Raw genomic sequence first — 23327 nt, forward strand, 5'->3', positions numbered from 1 at the left:
AGGACGGAACACTGCATAAAATGAGATGTAAACAGTCACTGCTGGAAGCCTGAACAAATTGGTCTTGACAGCGGTGTCTTCTGACACTCTGCAACTCGTGCTTTAACATGATCTTTCTAAGAAACTGGTCGCTTCCAGCATTAGTTTATCAAGGGAGAATGTATAGAATTATCGAATAATTAAAATGTTCAATAATTGAATCAGTCGGAGGTAAAAGGAACTAAGTCACTTTTAACAACTTTTCAGGAAAAGCAAAAAATATTCCACTAATAACACAAATGTATATATTTTTTTTTGTTATAGACGACAAAAGAATATTTAAAAATCTTAGTTCCTTCTTCCACCAATCGATGCGCATGACATCCATTGTTCAAATTGTTTCATATTTTGACTTAGTTCCTTTTAGCTCCGACCGATTCAATTTGAAAATCAAATGGATGCATTCAATGTAGGAATCAGGATAGAAAAAATATTAAAACTGTCGAGTGATAAACACAGCTATGTCAGAAGGCACTCTGAACTTGCACTACAAACTTAGGTTTGCCAATTGCTTGGTTAGCTATTGTGAATAATTTTTTCAGTACCCAAAAATGACAGTCTTAAATGCACCTCTCAAACTTCCTGGCAAAGCATATGCATATGTTTGTAAAATGTTGATCATTTCTTTCCTAGCTGGGACACCTGCAACAGCGGGTTACCTCACACAAGGGAACACCAAGACCTTACCAGACGCTCCTCCTCCTATGGATAAAGAGGATCCCTTGGCAAGAACTGACACCATCTGATGATAGTCGACATACTTGTGATGTATGAATGCAATACAAAGCTTTTGTTTGAATGTGCAAAGTGTTAAGCCCTCTGTGATATATTATATATAGAAAGGGGCCATTATAAGATTGTGCATTTCTGGAGAGCCACATGTGATACTGCTATATTACAGACAGCTGACAATAAAGACATTTATATAAACTGTGATGCAAGAAAGAGACTTTAAGTGGAGAAGAGAAATCGGCATTAATTTCACCAATAGTGAATTTCCATTGTCTGAAACAGAAATGGATGTGCTTCAGTAAAGCATTACAATCAGAATGTTGCTGTCTCTTGCTGACATTTTATTTTATGCATGAAAATGTGGGATTACTAAGGCCTATATTTTTGTAACACTAAAAGGAACACTAATTAACCTTATCAGTATGCATGATTTTAATGTACATTGGCCTTTGATCTGCAAGTTGAAGTGATGGTCACAGTGTACAATAGTTCCTAACGAATTGTGTAAAGTTAGGTGTACAGAACTGTAGTGAACTAGGACAGTGAAAGGCACAGAAGAACTTGGGAACATTTTTATATGGTAATAAAAAAATTAATCAGGGAATACTGAGTTAGAAGCATCATGGTTCTAATTCAGTACATGTTATTTAATGATCAATGTCGTCTTAAATGCCTGCAACTTGTTGACGCAAAGCATAGCTTGGATATTCCATTCCTGTACTTATGTACATATGAAAGTATATTATTTCTGTATGTATAACCCTCTCCCCATTCCCCAAGTGAACAAGACTACTAATTTAATTTAATTTAACAATTAGCAGGCTTGTTCCGTTAAAGTGCAGAATTTGTTATGCACAAAGAAATAATTTTGGTTCTTGCCAAAGGTAAATGAAGAAATTATATGGACAATTCTTATATAACTTTATACAGGAATCATTGTTTAATACAAAATACAATTTGCAAAATGTATTTTTCTTTATTGTGTAATAAATAATGTATTGTAGGATTTAATTGTTCAGTTGCACTCTAATCCTTCAACAGGCAGCCACTTAGAGCTCTCAAGGGCATCCCAAAAGTTGTAATCTCTGTTAATAAGCTCACTGTTCATCTTTTCTACATCCAATGGCACATTGTGTTCTGAAAAGAAAAGAAAATTACCTATTATAGTTTTACAAATCACTAATGCGTGTTGATGGTACACTTTCAACACACTGCAACTCAATCTTACCAACTAGTTCCAAATCATCTTCTGGACTCGTAGTCTCATCGACTGTTTGCTGAACTGTGTGGGAGCCCTGAGTGTAGTCTGCCGCTGCTTGGGTCATGTGTACTGATGTTGCAGCTGAAGGATCTGTACTTGCATCATAGTAGCCCTGCCACGCAGAATAATTCTGCCAATATGATGGATCATAATACTGGCTATAGTCCTGACTTGAACTGTAACCACTTGTGTTTATTGTAGTTGTGGCATGGCCAGTCCTGAAATTATGCAACACATCTTAACCATGCAACATTACTTTCAAGGAATAAAATTAACAACTGCTCTTAAATTTCTAATTACAATATTATTGCACTAAAAACAACTGTAAATGTTACAGTGAAGTAGTTTGATCTGAGAGTGATCTAATACTCTTCACTCTTTTCATTTGAAAAACGCACAATGATTTTAAGAACTTGATTTGTCAATCAAGAGCTCTCAATGTAGAAACATGTTAAGTTCATACTTTATAAGCTAGGAATGGTGGTATAATTAGTAAAGAAAGATAAACTGGAAAGAATTAGGAGACAGCAAGATGACAATTCTACAATATTCTGATACCATGTACAAGTGCATCAAAAGAAGTGAGTGTACTACACAGTTTGGTCTAATTTATATGACACTAAGTACAAGCAGTGAAGCAACATTTGAATCTTTTGATAAAGTTAAAAATGTTTTATCTTTTGCAGTGTGAAGACAGTATTCTAAGAACATTAGCCTTGATGCAGTCAGCTTTCCTGCTCAAGGATTTTACATAAAGGTTAGTACTAAACATGATTCACTTCAATTTTTTTCATGTTCATAATAAAGGAGGGAAGGAGAATATTGTATAGAAACTACTTGATGCTTATCACATTAAATTTAATCTTGCTTGGAAACTATTTTCAGAAAAAAAAAAATCATAATTTACAGTTGTAAGAACAAGGAGCATTTAGGTTTTTCTTCGCATTTTGGATAAATTTTAACAAACTATAAAATGTTGCACAAGCAGCAGATAATATTTATTTATTAACAATTTCATCCATTTCCATGTAAAATCTTGAAAAAATTCTGAACCCTATGACCTGGATTCTGTTCTTCTCTTGACTAGTTTTATACTCATCTTCCAATAGGTGACAGTGACAAAATACGATAGTTCTTCACGAATGTTAGAAAACTACAACTTTGTGATGTGATTGTGTAAGGTTGCCGAGATACACATTTCAGAATGCATTGTAGGCACAAGTAGTCAGCATTATATAATATCTAATGGCAAGAAATTACCGTAGTTTATGTATGAAAATTAACCATGTGAAATATGTTAAGTGGTTTGGGCTGAAAAGTAACCAATAATTTTGAATATCTCGAAAACTAGCTGCATAGCCTTCCACATACTGTTGGGTCTATGCTGAGTGAGCTTGTGTACTATGTGATAATCGCATTTCCAATGACAAAGTGAGATCAGCAAATCAGTATCAAGTTTTGCTTCCAAATTGGACATGTGTCTGCAGAAATGATCGAATTGTTAAGAGAGAGTGCAAGGATAATTTAATGAATGTGAAGTCCAGATGAAACTGTGGTACTGACACTTCAAAAAAAGGCCGGAAATTCTTTGAAAGTAATCCATGTTCTAAAAGACCTTCAACAAACAGAAAACACAAAAATGTTGAATGTGTGTGAGCTGCAATCAACGAAAATCTGCGACTGATACTGGAAAAATCAGATGATGTTTGGAGATTCCATGGACTATTGATTCAGAGATTTTTATGAAGGATTATGGCAAAACATCACGTCATCCAGGTCTATAAGCTCCCATAAGACCCAGATTTGGCAACTCGCAAATACAGACTTTTTTTCAAAGTTAAATTCGCCACTGAAAGGGAGAATATTGTATTCTCTGGACAAATAAGAGAATGCAAGATGATCCTAAAGAGGATTCTGCAGACAGTTTTCATAAGTGATAGCTAAACTGGGATAACTGTTTGAAGTTCCAAGGAGAGTACTTTGAAGGAATCTTAGGCACTATTGTCCTAAGTCGTTTACTTTTTTATAATATTAAACAGCTGAATACTTTATGGGCAGAACTCATATAGTGGTAATAGCATTTGAAAACCACATTTTTTGTCAAAAATCAGACAGAGTAATGGTGAAAATTCTCTAAGTGTATGCCAAGGAACTATGAATCAATGCAGTGCTAATGTAAAAAAATGTATATGTGGAAGGTAGAGTTGTCTGGAAAATATACATACATATCATTAAAAAGCAATTCGAATTACATCACAGCTGTTGAAAAGATAAATATGCTATACATATATAGCAGTCATAAACCAAAGAGTTATACTGATCTGTCTTTTTTTTATTATTATTATTATTATTATTATTATTAGCTAATGGTGGGTACTTGATTACTTGTCGTTCACTCATATGAAGTCAGTTATGTAGATGAATTTACTGGCAGAGTTGTTGCCCAGGGTGTGCCATAGGAGGGTGGTCTATACTACACCCACAATGAGATAGAGATCTGTTGGGATGCCACAGGGGAGAAAACCCCCGTTTTACCTGGACCATGGGCTTGCTCAACACAAGTTATAAATCGGGCGTATGACAGGGATCGAACCTAGGCCCACAGAATTATACATCCAACATTCTAACCATTAGACCACCATGGCAGCTGTTTTATTATTAGTCACGCCAAACATGCACTGACAAAGAAATGTTACAAAACTTAGTAATTACGTTGTAGGCTGGAAGCGATGAGGCTTTGGTACAGCATTGCTGATTTTAATAGCCTTGCTGCCCAGGCCTTTGTAGCCATTCATCTGGACAAGACAATTTTTCTGTTCATCTTCATTGGCAAACCTGATGAATCCATAGCCTTTGCTATAACCGGCATTGTCCAGGATAACTGAAACAAAGCACATTTTTAATCAGACTGTCCAGTTCTGTACAACAGAAAAGTAAGAAGCAATCAATCTGGTTGGACATCATAAGACTTCAGCCTTACCTTTCGCCGTCCTGATGGACTGGTATCGGGAAGCAAATGTCCTATAAAGAGTGTAGTCATCAACATCTGGAGTCAGATCACCAACCCACAGGGAAAACTCCCTGTCTATTGGGGGGCGACCTGTGGTACTGGCGTGATTCAGTTTGAACCGAATTGGCTGAAACATAACCTTCTTTATAATATCTGCAGTCCTTTAAAAGAAAAATAAAAAGCATAATATGCATGAGGCATGCTAAATTTCTATTGTAATGGATAGGTCCAAGCCAGTGTTTCATGAACATAACTTTAAATATAGATAATTGCCATTTAAATGACGATATTTTTTTCTTTATGTCAAAATACACAGTGCAGGAGATTTTCAGTATTAGTATCTAATTGTGAGTAGGAAAACAATCATGGAGATTACTGCTGATATGTAAGTTTTGCATACATAAATACTTACTGTATTTAATTCCATTAAATATCTGAAACATCTCATGAATTTTAAAAAAGTTACATGGTCTTACCATGTGCTAATTCACCATATTTACATTTTGTTCACATAAGTCATTGCATGTTTAAGCACGAATGGGATGTACAATATTATCTTAGTAATCAGGTTGTTTGGAGTTTGATTCTCAAGTAGTGGCTTTTCACAAAGCTTTAAATTTTATATTTAACTTAATGGTGGTTTTGTATAAAAAGTGTGATCTATTGGCACCAAAACTTTTCGTTTTACTAAACCCCGCTATTGCAATATGGAGTACAATAACTCAAAGCCAGGAATTGTAACAGTTTATAGTACTTTTCTTTACTTTAAAAATAGTGATAACATGTTTATTCGAAATTTTAGAAATTTCTTCCAATGGGAAATTGTTTAAATCCTTCACAACGCGTAGTAAGATGAATTAAGTATTACTATTCAAACTCAGAAAATGTTATAATATTACAAATGAGTCAATCATCAGTAACTAACTGGTAATCACAACACCACAAAAACTACCATAAATGACCCGAAAGTCTAATCCTGATTCTCATGCCACAGAAGAAAAAAAATATGTTACCAACACCAACTAAAGTACTAAACACTGTCACAGGTTTCTATATCCTTCAACTGAACCCCAATATCTGCCTGTCCCTGAAACAAACACGCTGTATATTTCCAGCAACTTCATATCTGTAGAAAAACCAGTGCAGAACCACACACAAAAATAGGTAACAAATCTCTACTTTACATGCCAATCCTTTGGGATCCAGAAACGTATTAACAGTGATTAATGCAAGACAAATGAATGATACTATCCAATAATGTTTTCAGATTTGATAATACAAGGGAGCATTAAGATATGCGAACAGGGATGTGCAAACAGTTCAAAAATGCTTAAGTTTCAAGTTACTCTTACATATAAATACTCATGAAAGTCTCCCATCCTGATGAACTATGGTCATTGCCAGCCTGTGAGATGTTCAGTTTATTCTCTATAGCAATGAGTTAGCTACTTTTTTTTTTCCAGCAAATTTAAGCTACAACACAATTATCTAATTTTGAAAAATATATAGGCCTAACCTACAGAACATTCAATCTCCAAGTTCTTAGAGACATTGGGGAATTGAAAGAAAATTATTCATTATTAAACTATTTCAGATTTAACATGAGATGTCAATTCTAAACCAAATCATATGTACACTATTGTATGAAAACAATATGTAAAATATAAATGAATGTTCTGATTATATGGTAGACCTATTCATCAAATAATGCAACAATATGTTGTTTTCTAATGCCAGGCGTTTGACAATAAAGTCATTGAACCTACATCTGAAATAATATTTAAAATAACTTTTTTTTTTATCAAGTATAGACTTTCTGAACTCTGTAGCAGAAATTAGTTACAGATAATAATTACAAATCATTATGAGCCAGGCTCTGATTTCTACATCTTGAATATTTACAAAAATCCAGACCTTCATGCAACGATGCAAGGTCTGCTATGCATAATAGCCTACATTAATGCATATGCTTACATAATGTGAATTTTGTAATTTTGCTTACATGCAAGGTCTAATATGCATAGTACATTCATGCATATACATATTGTGAATTTTATCATTTTTCTTACATAAAATAGTGTTACAAGTTTTTGTTGACTATTACAATTTGGTTTTCAGCAGTTAAGACTAAAGCCCTAGATTTCTATGTAATCCTAGATATTTAGATATTTATGCCATCAACATTTGTATTCGTTGTAGTGTACCACAACTCTATGTAATCCTACTATATGTACATGAATGTAGAAAAAATCATTGAAACATGTACCGGTATCTAAATATGTAGCGTTAAAATTTATAATTTATTATGCATTCCCGATTATTTTAATCGAACATAATATTAAGATGGCAAGTTTTTACGAGTGACAAAAAACCGAACTGGAGTATTTAAATGCTCACTATTAGACGAGAAATGTTTATTCATAAAAAAATAACAAGTACAATGGTAAAATTCGCCTTCAGTACGAATAAGTATGGTGGCTGGTGAACAGCTTTGGCTTGTTTTTCCCTGGACCAATATTTTCTTATGCCAAAGTAGCCAATTCGGTCGTGGTATTGGTTCGGGGGGGGGGGGGGGGAAGCACAACAAAGTGGTTAGCTGGCCACCATAATTATTCGTACAAGATGCGAATTTTATCAGAAAATTCTCTTCTATAGTATCGTTTATATAGATCACCATTTCAACCGTAATTCAAATGTAACATTTCAATGCAATTGTTAAAATTAATTTTCAAGTTTTGTTCACCTTTCTCTTTCCACAGCATATAACAACTTTTCGAAATACTCCATATTCTGTATTCTTTTATAGCATGCAAAATGTCTTGACAACCACAGTTATTAACATCGACTTCTATATTTAATGTTTTTATTCTGGTAACCTAGCCATAGTTTTATCTTGGCCAAAATCACATCTCGGAATTCTGTATCAAATTCCTTGCACATAATATGAATTTAAATTTTTATTTTGTGATTATAAAATGTCACTCAATGAACACAACTGTAACGTATATTTGTTGTTGCACTCTGCACAACTGTATACATTTCTTTCTTATTTATATTTGTTGTTGCATACTAATATAAAATAGAAAAATTAAATATATGAACTGCTCCTGCTACTCTCATCTGTTACTACTTTGCTGAATATGGGGGTTTTGGAGTAGGAAGAGTATGATAAACAGTAACCAGAAAGTAAAAATTAAACTTAATTTCTTTCAGTTACTTTTTCCTTAAAAGAAAACTCCAATACACGCTTATTTACCATAAAAAGTTATAGACTATATTATTCGTCTTAATAGTAACTCGTACTCTCTTAACGTCTCAAACTGTTGCTCATGACATTAATAAACGATTGAGTGATAACAGCAAGTAACTTTATAAGGTAATATCTTTATCTTTCAAAATATACTTTATGTTCAACTCTCAAAACATATGATGGTCCACAGGCTGGATTCAATTCTGATGAATGTAAATTATACAACGAAGTTAAATCATTAAGCTATTATATTCAAATTTAGCAGTCTCAATTCTATTTCTGCATATTGAAATGTTTGTCCACCCCTGTACAAAAATTACATGTGATGAACACTTACTTTCCTGTATCGTATATAAGAATGCAAGATTTATTATAGCCTACTAACATAAAATTCTCGCAGCAATCACGTACCATATCTCCAGTAACATATTTACACGTGAGTAACCATCTATATGATTATCCTATCCCTATGCAACACAGAGAACAAATGTGCCGTCGATAATTCACAAAAGTAACAAGTATGAGCCCAGAAAATGAAATGAGAAACTTAAGTCCCAACAACTACTGGTACATTACTACAGAACGATCAGATGAGGTGTGGACAGGAGCGACGGGGTTTTCACTGTGTGCTGCTGATGCACTCATGACGGGGAACGAAGTGTAAACTGTATAATGGCTAATCATATGTTTACTACTGAATGAATTTATGATTCATGTGTGTTAACACAGTCTGCCAGCAAAGTACGAAGGTGGTTTGAAATGCTATTCCTGGGTGTAAAAATTCCATCACATACAACACTCCACAATCTTTATAATAAATTTCAGGCAACGGGAAGTGTTCAGCTTAAATAAACAGAACTGACAGCGTAGGGTTCTCACAGAAGAAACATTAGATGACATTGGTCATCAATTGGAATAGTCTCCAAGAAAATCACTTAAGACACTTTTCACAAGTACAAATTGAACATAGCTCTGTGCAAAAGAACTACTAAATTGTTAAAGTTGCAGCCGTATAAAATAACTATGACATATGCTGCGCGCATTTTGTGAAAGGGTGCTGAAAAATATTCACAATGGACTAATAAACCCACATTTAATACCGTATTTACCTGCGTAATAGACGCACTTTTATTTTTCGATTTTTTTATAAAAAAAAAGAACTAGGGTGCGTCCTTTATGCGAGGAAGAAATTTTAATGAAAAAAAAAAACACGAATTAAAGGTGCGCCAGCTCGAATGCTGAAATAATCGATAGAATACGTAACGCTATATGGGCCGCGACTAATTTATATATATTTTGACTAGTTAGCAGCAGTTGTATCAACAGATAACTTGTAACAATAAATACAGCGACAATAAGACAAGACACTTTATTGTTATTATTAACACTAGCCTTACCTCATTCACTGTCTGGTTCAGCATCACTGCAGAGGTCCTAAAAATACTGCGTTATTAATTGGAGAGTACCTATATTTTGTGCGCGTAAAAAAGAAGCAATCGCAATTACAATGGAACCATGCATTGTTGTTGGATTTAAACATTAGTGCATCCAATTTTCCCGAAATGTCATCTGAGAAAAATACCGTATTTACCCGCATAATGGAACATCCCAATTTCTCGCGTTAAAATAAAAGAAATAAAATTTGGGAAAATTTCAGTATACGGATTTCTCACTGACAATTATATCTTCAAATACTAAAAAGGGCAGATTTGTCTGCGTTTGTCAAATGCGCATCATCATGCTTACGAAAAAGCACTTTTCAGTATCAGTAATTTATTTTGTGTGCACAAGGTTGTAATTTTGAAGTAAGAGGGAAAGGAAGGAATCAGTGTTCTGAAATTTATCCATTTTCATAAGGAGTTGCAAAAAATGTGTGGACAACGAAGGCGTCCAGTTTCAGCACTTCCATCAATAAAACTGGCAAGTAAGACTTTTTAAAATAGTTACGGAAACTTGAATGGTTGCATCACCACAACTCTACACTGTCCGCTTCCCGCCATGAGTGTATCATCAGCGCACAGTGAAAACCCCGTCACTCCTGTCCAGACCTCATCTGATCTCTCTGTAGTACTACTATTTTGGAGCAACTACATGGGGAACAATTATATAACTAAATTATCTAATACCTCACAGAGCACATCGTCGATCAATTTACATAATTGGATAACACTTTATTATATGCCCTTGTCAATAAAAATTAAAACAAATGAATTGTTAATTTAAGTTGGCCGTCATGGAAAGTGTACAGTGCGTACACAAAACTACGGAATATTAACTTGCTATCAGAAATACAAGTTACCCAAATGCAGTTTCAGCAATGTAATATAATCCGATAACGTAAAGTATGCATATCATGAAGAAATATAATTCAAACAACACATTCATCATAACGTATCATTAAACGAGCAAACTGGAATCTTATAGAATAAAAATACCACCAACGTACATTACAGTATCGAAGGGGTCGTATTAACCCAAAACTCACAAAACTATCATTCTCCTTTTGCACTTAGAACATCCGCAATTAATACACAATCAACGCATCACTTGCACCTGTTTTGCAGTTGATACGAATTCTGTTAAATAATAAAGAGAAACAAAAGATTATAACACATTTTCAATTTTCAGTCATCACACCTCAAGTTCAAGTTACCATGTTACCACTGGTAGTACGAAGCATCTGGTGTCCATCAACAGCACACACTTCACACAAAGATCGGTTTACGAGTTGTTTATATCGACACGAACATCTCATAGGCCTTTCTTTCCTTATAGAATCAGGACAAGTTCTTTTAGCAAAGCTTGAGTTTGAAAATTTGGATATTCGCACAGCCCTGCAAATATATATTACAATAGGTGAGAAAGGAAGGAGCACGTAAGCACCGAAGCAAGTCCCCACAGTCACAGCGACAGTCGAAATAGTAGGTATTTCATTCACGCTGTAATCTTTCTTGCTATCTACTCCTCACTAAGAAAGTTCACAGCATGAACTATATATCTCTAATTCTTGTTCCATCAATGCGTCTGTGGACTCGTACTCCGGTACTCAAACACTTATAAGTAACTGTATACGTACAGGTTGAGTATTTGGGATAACTTTTCCACTGAGTTTGTGCATTGCATTAAGAGCTGCTTCATCTGTTGCAAAGTGCACAAAACAATATCCTGCTGGCTCTCCAGTGTATTTATTTCTCATAACCTTAACATTCTGAGGCTGCTCACCCATTCTTTGGAAAGCAGACATAACAAAACTTTCTGTCATATAGGGCTCCAGCTGCAAAGAAGAAGTTAGCATTCGCTAACATATCTAGCTCACATAAAGTTATCCATTTGTTACAAGCAGATATTGTTAATACCTGCCTACAACATTTCTACCAAATTCAGTGGGTGTAACCAAGAACTCATCTCGTTCTAAATTTTGATGATGATAAAATACAACTCTGAAATCATTCTTAAAAATTGTTGGAAATGTTCGTCGTATGGCGATCATTTTGTATCACGTCTTTCGTGAAATAAGAACATTGTGGACATATAGAAAATTTGGAAAGATACGATGCATTATAAAATGTTTCAGCACTTTCCTGCATTGAGAATCTATGATCAACACTAACATTCTAAACAATAACAAAAGAGCGACGTTACGTCACAATGGGGCATGACAAAAATTGTGTTCTCGTACTCACATATGCAGCCGACAACTGAAACTAAAATGAGATTCAACAGTTTTCCGAAGAAATGTGCTACATTGTGCATATCCAACAAAAAGTCATCTAACATATAACAAAAATTCAAAATTGGCTATAAAATGCCACCTAAAATCAATGCATTTATGACCCCAATTTAACCTTAACACAATGAAAGTTTAACGCCAAAATTTAGTACGCAGCCCCTGGTGTGAAGATCACTTCCCCATTCAGATTCAACCCGATTTTATAAAAACAGATTACACACAGAGGGGGTAACCGACTCCTCGCAGATACTTACCCCTCCCATCCATAACTGGCAATGTATTAAACCTGCAGCCGACATTTTTCAGTATTCCTAACTTTTATATATGTTTCACTACTTAGCTTTAAAACTATGCAATTTTAATAAAATTGTTCGCTGTAATCTCCTGCTTGTTTCCTACTATGTACCTTCTTACACAAACATACGTAAAGAGATATTGTGTTCGGCGTTAGCTCTTTCCGACGCTTCATTACAACGCCACTACCGCCATTATTACAACTATTTTGTTATGTTCAAGGAACATGGCGGACCAGATCAATCCTTAGAATTTTAAAAGCATACGTTGTAAGCATGCACAGAATAAATTTGAACCAAATTCGAATTAATATTTAGTAATAATAATAGCTGTTATCGACATACTGTACATACAGTAATGCAATGTAGAAAAACGTTACACTTAACTATTTGCCGTTTAATAGTTGCTACAGTCAGAGCAAAAAAAAACTTACGTACCGACACTGCCACCTGACAACCAAGTTTATAACTATCGCAGTACATGAATCGTGAATGTTTTGTGTATTTTGGAAGGGTATTTATTTATATATAAATTTGTAGCAGAGAAGAAGGAATTGTCTATATACAGGTATTATACATGTTTTTAAAATAAGTACATTGTTTATCACTATGATATCTGAAAGACTGTGATTAATGGCTAAATGAAACCATTGACCTTCTCTTAAGAGGTCAATTTAAGAGTTTTAATGTTTATTTGTAACTTAAATCTGCGAGATATTTTAAAGTTGAAGGTATTATATGCGACCGCATTTTGTTTCATACGATATGTCATGTTGGATGAGCCTTAATATCAAGGGTGATTGACATACGCCGAAGTTTTAGTCGCAGCCCTCAAACTGCTGGGGACCCCATCATTTTTGTTCTATATCACCCAAGGCAATAGATGTTTATTATGAGTGACAAATGTAATGCCTTGATGCCTGAAGTCGTCATGAGTTTTCGTAATGGAAATCCTATAGCTACTAGCCTAATTTAAATTAAGAAAAATCCCGAAAATAGGCTTAAGGCGAACCTTAGGTGAATAGAGTACAATACTTTTTGCATAATTTTAGAATCAATTCCCTGGACTTCATGCTACATTCTCAGCAATTACGGTAAGTTTAGTAATGTACCGGCATTATAATTGCTCATACCCCTGTGAATCTTAATTTATATTTTACAGGTATAAACTGTGTGAAGACATTTAAAGATGACAACAGTTGTACCTTTCTTCCGGAGTCCATTTACGGATTTAACGCGTGATCTTGTCAATCACCAACTTTATGGAAGATGTGAAGAAATGGAGATGCGAGTGATGAATTGTCTAGAAGCCTACGGTGCAGATCGTGGAATGAAGAAGTGCAAAGACCTCATTGACGATTTTCAGGAATGTTCCACACGTAAAAAACAGGTTCAGTAATTGTGAAGATTTCATTTCTTACGTGGGTAATTTTTGCCATTCATATTTTGTGTGGGTGTGAGCTTGCTAGAATACATACCAACTGTGATGCTCAATTAAGACAGGTAAATTTTGCCAAACATTTACTGCAGTTGGTAAAATTAAAAGGGTACTTTTGAATTAGTGTTTTGAATACACGGCACTTTATTCATATACCTTACTATTTACTATAGTCACCGTTGCTTACGAGATTATACAAGCTGGCGCATAGAGCTTGAAAAACGAGTCTGAAGTGGTTCCCTCGTAATGCCAATTCCGCCGCTCGGAGCGCTGTTCTGCCCTATATATTCATAGCAGAACACTTAAAAGACATTGACATTTGGGACATTTAAAGGACTCATCATTGCTTATTAAATGCTTCGTACAATATTTTATGGACAATAGACGTAATTTCCAAACTTCTACTCCTCAATTATATTACAATAAAAGGCTGTCATTCTTGATATTAAAACATATTACATATAAACTGAGGGACTGTCTGCTCTGTACTTCAGTTCATACACCAAACATTTCCGGAAATAAATTAACTTGACATCTTACATATACGCACTATAGCCTACCCTTTTCACCTAATATTATTAATATTGTTATTAAATAAGATATTGCAACTAATTAAGGTACTGCATTATCTTTAATTTCCTTGAATTCATAATTACGCATTTGCAAGAAGGCCTAACTTTTCTCTCTCTTTTTAAAAAAAATACGGACGTCACAATAACTGAGAAGTATAATTATTGCGCGATTTTTTCTTGCAGTGGTGAAAACATTTCTATAGGCCTACTGATTAATCTTTTGAGCATAGTAATAGTAAACGCTGTAGTATTTTAGTGCATGTACGCCTACTTAGCTCTTGTAAAACGAAATTTTCACTTTCACTTTCAACGGAACACTCACTTATATTCAGTTCTTGTATCTTGCAGTAAATTATCCATTTGTGATCATCTTTCCAATATAACCTCCCATTGAAACGACCACTTAAAATCATGAGCTAGAATTTATTATTTTAAAAACATTTCCACGTACATACTGTTATAATTGTTATGAACCACAATACAAAAGACAACACTGTGAAATTGGATTAATTTACCAAGATCAACATCAATACCGGTAGTATAAAATCACATATAGGCCTAGGCTATATTATTTCATTACTTTATGGTATTAATTAGAAGGATTAATTTTGAAGAATTTACAAATATGCTGAAATAATTTATGACACCTCTTATAGAAATGTAAAAATATGTATGTGCATTTTAACAGTAACTTGTAAATTGTTCCATCACGTTGTCTATAGTGTTCATTTATTGTAGCACTTTTAGAACGAACGTGGTTCACATACATAAGAAGAAATGACGATGGAATGAGTCTAACACATACAGTTTTCTTTAATTTTTAGCAAATGATGAAGTTGGATATATACTGTTACTTCATATCCTAACATATGCCTAAGTAGAGTTGCCACCATAGATGTAACACCTGAAATGAATATTATAAAATAAATTAATGATATTGGTAATGATACAAGAATAAAAAGAAATTAGGCTAGACATAACCTCACAAAATTACAAACACATGCTAAAACAAAAAAAAAAAAGAACTTTACGTATCTGTATATAATAAAAGTAGATATTCCAGATATAATTTGTTTCACACGATAACCACCTCAGCCTATTTCGGCAGCAGCCATTATTAGTTACAGTTTGAGGTGCATACCTAATCTCATACTAACCTTGTTAAGTTCTCTAACCTAATTCACTGATAATTACGTAACAATACACAGGTCTAAAATACAGACAAATACAGACAAATAAACATTAATTACCTAATAAGTACAGCATGAAGATAATTCATTACTTTTGTCGGTATTTTTTAAAAGAGAAAGGGAAAACAGTAACAACATTATCTTCAATGTTTACATCACGTCTTTCACATTTTCATTAGGCCTATATCAGTAATGCTTGGTAAGTGAAACAATGCATGAAATTATTTTACATTTCGGGTCACATCATTCGAGAGTCGGAAAATGCAATTCGCCACTTTTAACATAGCATTGCTTGTTATATGAGAGAACTTTGACATTTACCTTAACCTATAAACCTGTTGGTACCGAGTTCTTCACATAGCAAAACACACACAATTTTCGAATATAACTTAGCTGAACAAACTTTAAATAACACTGTAATATGCTTGGCATATTTATAATATTCGTACTCAATCAGTAATGCACAATTAATCGAACTATTTTCACGATGCACAATGCTTTGTAATGGTACTATTCATCATTTCATAGGGCAGAGAGGCGAACCTAGCGGCAGAAATTGTCATGACTCACAGAGACCTACTCTCGATCGTGCTATGCGCCAGCTTGTGTAATCCCGTAAGCAACGATAGTCACAGTCTAGTATATACAGTCGCGAAGCTTAGGGTGATTTTTTGTATTTCTCGCGATAGTTGCTAGCCGCTTGGAGCGCTGTGCGTACCAGGAACAATAGACTGTGTCACTGCCATCGTGATCTAATACAGGCCGTAAGGCAAACCATGTGACTCACTTAACCCGATCACAAAGGGCGGCGTTTCAACCATATAAATTAATTGGAATGCATAAAAAGTAACATATTTCTCCAAAATGCAGTGTAATTGCATTAATAAAATTTAAAACAATGATTAGGAGACACTTCAGACATAATTCCATGCTAGTTAAGGTGTAATATTATTTTTGGTGTGAAAATTACGTTGTTTATATGTGTAATAGACCTATCTGCCTTTATTTCGATTAATTATTGCGAAATTATTGTACATTCATTTATGCACGATTCAAATTTTTCAGTTGCACCGCATGAATATTTAGATATGTTAAAATTATAGGTTATGTTTACTCTTCCAGTTGCCCCTCTCTGTCTCATTTTATTGGTCTCCAATGCCCTGCCATTCATATGGAAATATTATAGGTTATGTTTACTATATCTTATATTCCTAAATTCGCAATTATACATTATAATTAAGCATAATGTCATGTATGATACCCCGCACATTCAATTTGTCTGTATTTTAATACTACAAATTGAGTATTGAATTATTGTATTTATATACTACTTAAGAGACGAAGAAACAATCGTACGTACACTAATTTCATAAGAGCGGTGTGATCAATTTTCTGTCTTTATCAAGGAAGATAGATGTGCTATATTAAAATCACAATATAAATTCTTTTTTACTAAACCTCAAAGTAGCTTCTATTCTAAACTTAAAATGTTGATGCGAAAAGATTATGTTAACATGTAAAATTCTCTTCACATTAAAATAACACAATTTTGTAATTATTTCTGCAACATATTATGCAACAAGGAGTAAAGGGAACTGATGAACACATTACACTAAATGAAACTTAGCTATGACACGCAATAAAGTTATAATATAATAATCCACTGAGCTCCATACACTGAAATAGAAAACCCGAACATATATTACGGATTGGTCTAGATCGAAAAGGCATTGACTGTGCCGTATTTCACATTGTTGTGAAAAGTTGTGTAAACTGTGAAATGTTCGTTATCGGTTGTAATAACTGTAAATGGATAAAATACAATAATTTGAGTAATAATATGGGACAAGGAAACGTTTGTTGCCCTATAAATTCTAAGAAAAAGAGGTCAGAGTTATCCTTCCGAAAGATCCAGGAAGGTGAGTTTAAAAAATGTAATATATGCTTTATGAAAATAATATATAAACCTTATGTATTTCGTATTTCAATAGTGGAAGGAAGGTGTTAATTTTTAAAAAGAACACGATATCAAAAGTACAATACATTTTATCGTCTGGTAGGGAAAGATTCTGTGATGAGGCGATAGTAGCGATCCTGGTGGCTAGCAACTATCTATGGATGCATATTTCAACTGTTTTTGTTTGCATATTTAGTAAGTATTGAGCTTCACAACTGTATATACTAAACTGTGCTATAGTAAGGTATTTGCTTTATCCTCGTTGTGCATTTCAGTGTTGACCCCAGGGCTGTTCTGGAAGTTTTGTCATCGAGAAAATCTGTCTTATCACTTGAATCCTTCTAGCCCATATCCAGTTGTTCTACCAATTGAGCTACCCGGTCACATTACTACATTTGTCTCTTGTTAATTTAAATATATATTTTACTATTACTGCTGTTATTTCCATTTTGAAGTAAGCTACAAGTCAACAATATAAAACTGACTGTTAATTTAGAAGTTGGCAACATATTTTATGTCGATTATAACAACAATACATATCGATAATAGCATTCATACCATTCAACCAATAAGGAGATTGGCCCCTATAATGCATCTAAACTCAAGTAATTAAAATGAGTCATTCTATTACAGAATACAGAAGCCATTTACATGTTTTCACATCGCCTGCGAGAAAAAAATCATCATCATCATCATATCCGTCACGTATTAGACTCTACAGGATCTGTTACGGTCTCATGCCAGCGCTTGCGTGGTCTTCCCAATTTCCTCTTTCCTCGTGGTACATAAGTAAAAATCTGTTTAGGCCATGAGAAAAAATTGCAAGTTAAAATTAGTAACTATTCCCATTTATCATGATACTGTATAGTTATCAAATGTTTATCTAATTTTATTAACCTCATCTTTCATATTCATTGATAGTGAAATTTTTAAATCTTGTACTTGAATGTAAGAGCACAGTCTATTTCTTAACACATAGGCCTACTGGCAAATGGAGTGTAGCCTAGCCTATATTTTTATAAGATTCATAAACGACATTCTTTGTTGAAGTGAAGAAAAAAATTGCTACCGGTAAGGCAATTTAATGTAATGCAATTGGAAATACAATATGTATATTCATTTAAGTAAATATGGTTACAAAATCCAATTTTTAGTGAACATTACTGTTATAACTTGTATATGATACAGTAATTGAGCTATGGACATAATATTAATTAGAGATGGTACTAGTACAGACCCAGAAACAAAATTTGGGCCACCTGAATTTTGTTTCTGGGTCTGTACAACTTACATTTTCCAAGCTGTGGACTCCCATGCAAGAGTAAAATTCTGTTATTCTCACCTGGGTTATCTTCGACATGTACATAGGGAAAGCTTTCTTCAGATGTTTCCCTTGACTACGTACACACAAAAATGTGAAATAAACAACTTGGTTGCCACATAGGAAATTTTTAAATAATAGTTTACTATTTGAACATTTTAAACTTTACCAAGTTGTGTCATCTAGACCGGAGCTGTTTTATAAGTAATATAATAAAATATAGCTTACTGTAGCCTATTATATAGAAGCTAATGATCATACATTTCTTACAGTGTAAGATCATATTCTTACGCTTTATTGCAATATAGAATGTATAAGTAAATGACAAAGATACTGTCAAAAATGTTTGAATAGAAGTATGAGGACACCACAGACAAATACCGGTATTAAATTTCCTCTTCTATGAGCTTCATAACATCTTAAGTTAATAAAGATAATCTGGTAACAAATATGAATTAATATTGAAACAACTGGTTGAAAGAAAATCAATTTATTTATTAATTTTTTTCAAGATTTGTGGTGCACATTATTGTAAAGCATTCACTCCATTCTGTTTATATTATATTAGTAGTGTTAACAGTTTTCGCTATAGAAGCGAAAAATGTGTTAATAATATTATGTTTTTCTTTAACTCCACTTAAACCTTGAAAGTCTTAAAGTTGGACGAAAAAGGGGTTAAAATTATAAAATCCCCGTGCATTGGACAGTAATTATTTCCTCATCTGCTGTAATATATTCTATACAAGAGTTCCAGTACCTTCTTCACCAGAAGAAAAGCTGTGTATGTGCATGTGTTTTTTTTTTTTTAATGAAAAATACAATGGTTTTAGGAACATCAAAGTCTTAAAAAATTTTCAACTTGATAGAAAAACTCAGGCACCACATAAAAATTGTTAAGTGCCCTGGCAACCTGGCCAAAGGATTTCTTTACCTACCTCTATCCCCTATATAATATACTGTACTCCAACCACGAGAAAGTCTCAGGGGAATGAGACGCAGCAGGGTAATGCTGTGAATGAATGTTGATGTCATAAGATGTCATAAGATCACACACGTGGGTACACATATCTCTATTGGGTAACTCTCACAGCACAAACGATAACACTGATACACACATATTTATACTACCCTAGTTACAAAATTAGATCACTGTCAATCTCCTGGTCGTTTAATCCCTCTATACAGGAAATAACATATGCAGGAGAGCACATGTTTTTTAAACTGACGTTATAACGGTAATATTATCTATCTACTTCGCTCCAGTAGATGATGCAATAGTAAGCACGGTTGGAGAACAGTATCTGTGTGTGTGTGTGCGTGTGCGCTTTTTTTTTTTATAGCGAAAAATTCGGATATCATAGTAGTCCCAAATGAAAACTTTTCTCAGAAGAAAATAATTTTCCCTTAAATGTTAACACTGTTTTACGCGGTAAGTTAACTTTTGTTGACATATACCTGTTATACATATACAATTATCTAACATAATTCTCCTGAAACTATAGGTTACTCATCTCCCTTCTGTGCTATTATAATTGTATAGTGTTTGATTCACATATAGGGTTGCCACCCCTTTTCAAGTCTTGGGTGTAATACCATTAGAAGTATATTATAAAAGGCATATGTAATGCCTAAGTATAAATTGTTACACAATACTATATATGTGCAAGCATGTTAAGCATTCATGTATGAGATAGATATAAGTCTAGCCAATATACACTATTGTTGTTCAAATTACACAAGTCTTGCATATGGTACAGTAGAACCCCGATCATGTCACCCTATTAAGCGATTGGCTAATTATTTGACTTCTTTCTCTCTCTCTTTTTTTTTTTTTTTTTTTTTTTTTTTTTTTTTTTTTTTTTTTTTTGCTACAGAAATATATTAAGTACATACTGCATATTATATTAGTGTTTTTTTTTTTTTCTTCTAGAGAGAGTTGTTTTCTAATGCCAGGCGTTTGACAATAAAGTCATTTGGCCTCTTGCACTCCAATATTTTTCAAAGATATTGTCATGGTCAGCCACTGAAGCACAGATTTTGAGGTGTTCGAATCCATTTCTTGATTTGAATTGCACAATGGGCAGTTAGGGAACTGATATGTTCCAATTCTATGCAGGTGTTTGGCTAAACATTCTAGAGAGAGTTACTACAAGACTTTACTCTTACACATTATGGTTTACTGTTAGAGTTTATAAAATGTCTTCCACGTATATCAAAGGAAATCATGTCCATTTATTCATAGCATTCTACCCAAGGGTAGATCTTTCACTACAAATCCAGATTTTTCCAATCTTTCTTATTTTCTGTCTTGCTAAGTGTGAAAGAGTGCAAATAACTGAGTGGTTTGGGGAACGATAAACTGTGGCTCATCTCATAATATGAGATTGGAGTCACAACCGTGTGAAATTTAATAAAAATCTAAGACAAAGTGTATAAATTATGTAAATCTACAACACGAGACCTCCACTATTCCTATCTTTCCACAGACAGCCATTACAAGGAGTTTCCTTTCCTGTTAAAAATCTGTTGTTAATAACAGATTTAAATCAGTGAACGTCTGATCCACTACCTAGCATGTTCAATACAAGACCACAGAGAAAATTACAAAAGTGTAAGAATTATTCACTAAATTTACGACAATCTTTTATGGTATGGATTATCCGATTTTTTCGATTAACCGTTCAGCCCAACCTCTTCATTACGATAGATAATAGAGGTTCTACTGTACTTCAACTACAGTAAAATCCCAAAATAGCACGGTTGTTGGGGGACATACTTAACCCCCGCATTATTACTGAACCACAATATATCGGAAGTGATTATAGTCTGTGTGTTAAGGAAATGAAAGTCACATGGAGATGGGTAAAGCCGATAATTTAATGCACCATAACTCTATACATGAATTTAAATAATGTAATACATAGGCCTACGTGTAATATAAACTAAACACTCACCAGTTATGCAGTTTATTCCATTTTTCGTTTTTGCGACATTACTAAAACTGAAGAACTGAACACTCAGAACATGTGACACAAACTATGGTACAGTATAACTTTCACTTTACAAGATTTGAGAAAACTGAAATAAAAATGCCTTGTTAAGACACAAATTGTTTCCCATTATGTCTGCAAAATCCTTTGGAATGCTATTTTACAACCCTGAAGACAAGGTCATTATCCACTGAGGGCTATGCATATACCTGCTGATGCAGAATGTTATACTACAGAAACGATCTATGCAATATTATCTTTTACATTGATTTGTTTTTTAAGATTGATTTCCACCGTGTATTTTATGTTTTTTACTGTGGGACATGCTTTCCCCGCGTTAAATATGAATTCGCGGTAAATCAGACCATGGGCTTTTACTATATTACTTAATCAAAGACAAAATAAGTTTCACTCATGATGATGACCTAAGTTCTGGTTTGTACACTGACTGGAGTTATACACCAGAAGAAAGAGTATTCAGCTATCTACAGTGAAGGTCAGGGAATAATCTTCTGTATAATTAAAAAATGTGATAAGTCATGTTATGAAACTGAAGAACTAGTACATATTGAAAAGAGACAGTGTATTTCCGGACAATACTAACTAGCGATAGGTTGATATGACTTTCTTTCTTATCTCTTTCAGTAGTCCCTTTCATTTCTCATACAGCAAGGGATCAAGAACTCTGAAGCAAACTGTATATACCACTAGATCCTATCACATCAGGATGTATGATAACTTATATATACGTTTATAATAAATAATGGATTAAAAAAGCAGGAGGAGATTTTATAAGGGTGTTCATGAATATGTTTTATTAGAACATAGTGTAATATTAATAAATATACCATAACATAATAATAATAATAATAATAATAATACACAAAATTTAAAATACTGATAATGTAAATTTAAAACAATTTTAATAATGACCTCTCCCCCTTTAACAAAATTCTGCATACGGCACTGCATTCACCCATGAATTTCCTTTGTTTGTTACCATCATTGAGAAAATTGAATTACTATTTATTGATCGATTTTGGCACTGATTTTTTCCCAAGACCGCCATCTTTGAATGTGATTTCACACCATGCAAGTGGGTTTATTGTAATTGTGTCATAACTAATTTTTGAAACCCAATACTGTTCCAGATACAAGACAAAGCAAAAAGGTATCCTTTGATTATGTGGCATATAATTATTATTAATATGAAATCGTCATAATTTTTAGTTTCTTCTACATTTAAGTAGAGATATGTTAGGCAAAGACTGAAAGCCATTGTGTTTCAAGCAGTGATGAAAATAATATCTTTATTGCAGATGTTGCGTGTGGCTGCAATGAAAGAAGAACGAGAACGTCAGTATAAAGCAGGAGAGAGAAGCAAGCAGGATCGTTATGCTGAAGCCCCTAGAATTGACGCTTATTAGTATTATAATATGAAAGTAGATGAGTATATTATAATTCTGTAATTTTGTTTATAGAAATAAATCTTCAGTCCCACTTTCATTTACTGTTGTGTATTTCTCCTCAAGGCACAAGAAACC

At 33.7% G+C, this 23327-nt stretch overlaps 3 protein-coding genes across 10 annotated transcripts in view; 2 read left to right on the forward strand and 1 right to left on the reverse strand.

Moving 5' to 3' along the window:
- Positions 1-1777, forward strand: part of Rme-8 (receptor mediated endocytosis 8) — a 68684-nt gene extending 66907 nt beyond the window's left edge. For both annotated transcript variants that reach the window (XM_069825877.1, XM_069825878.1), the window contains exon 35: positions 673-1777. In XM_069825877.1, coding sequence (XP_069681978.1) covers positions 673-785 — 113 coding nt within the window. In that variant the 3' untranslated portion in view covers positions 786-1777. The remainder of the gene's footprint in view (positions 1-672) is intronic.
- Secp43 (tRNA Selenocysteine associated protein) lies at positions 1676-12798 on the reverse strand. 7 transcript variants are annotated; one of them, XM_069825880.1, is made up of 6 exons: positions 12277-12527; positions 11369-11566; positions 5013-5169; positions 4745-4913; positions 2000-2250; positions 1676-1908 (listed from the first exon to the last, which is right to left on the reverse strand). In XM_069825880.1, exons 1-6 carry the CDS (start codon positions 12319-12321, stop codon positions 1787-1789), a joined length of 942 nt encoding a protein of 313 aa, XP_069681981.1. In that variant the 5' UTR covers positions 12322-12527; the 3' UTR covers positions 1676-1786. The 7 variants fall into 7 exon arrangements, with proteins under 7 accessions (XP_069681981.1, XP_069681984.1, XP_069681980.1 ...); XM_069825883.1 differs by lacking the exon at positions 11369-11566 and adding an exon at positions 10946-11126 and having other exon boundaries at positions 12277-12526; XM_069825879.1 differs by having other exon boundaries at positions 12429-12506.
- On the forward strand, positions 12745-23289 carry ND-15 (NADH dehydrogenase (ubiquinone) 15 kDa subunit). The gene is made up of 3 exons (XM_069825887.1): positions 12745-12883; positions 13478-13705; positions 23103-23289. The coding sequence occupies exons 2-3, from the start codon at positions 13505-13507 to the stop codon at positions 23208-23210; spliced, it is 309 nt and encodes a 102-aa protein (XP_069681988.1). The 5' UTR covers positions 12745-12883; positions 13478-13504; the 3' UTR covers positions 23211-23289.
- The last annotated feature ends 38 nt before the right edge of the window (positions 23290-23327 follow it).

This window comes from Periplaneta americana, chromosome 5 (assembly GCF_040183065.1).
Source record: "Periplaneta americana isolate PAMFEO1 chromosome 5, P.americana_PAMFEO1_priV1, whole genome shotgun sequence".
NCBI classification, from domain to species: Eukaryota; Metazoa; Arthropoda; class Insecta; order Blattodea; family Blattidae; genus Periplaneta; species Periplaneta americana.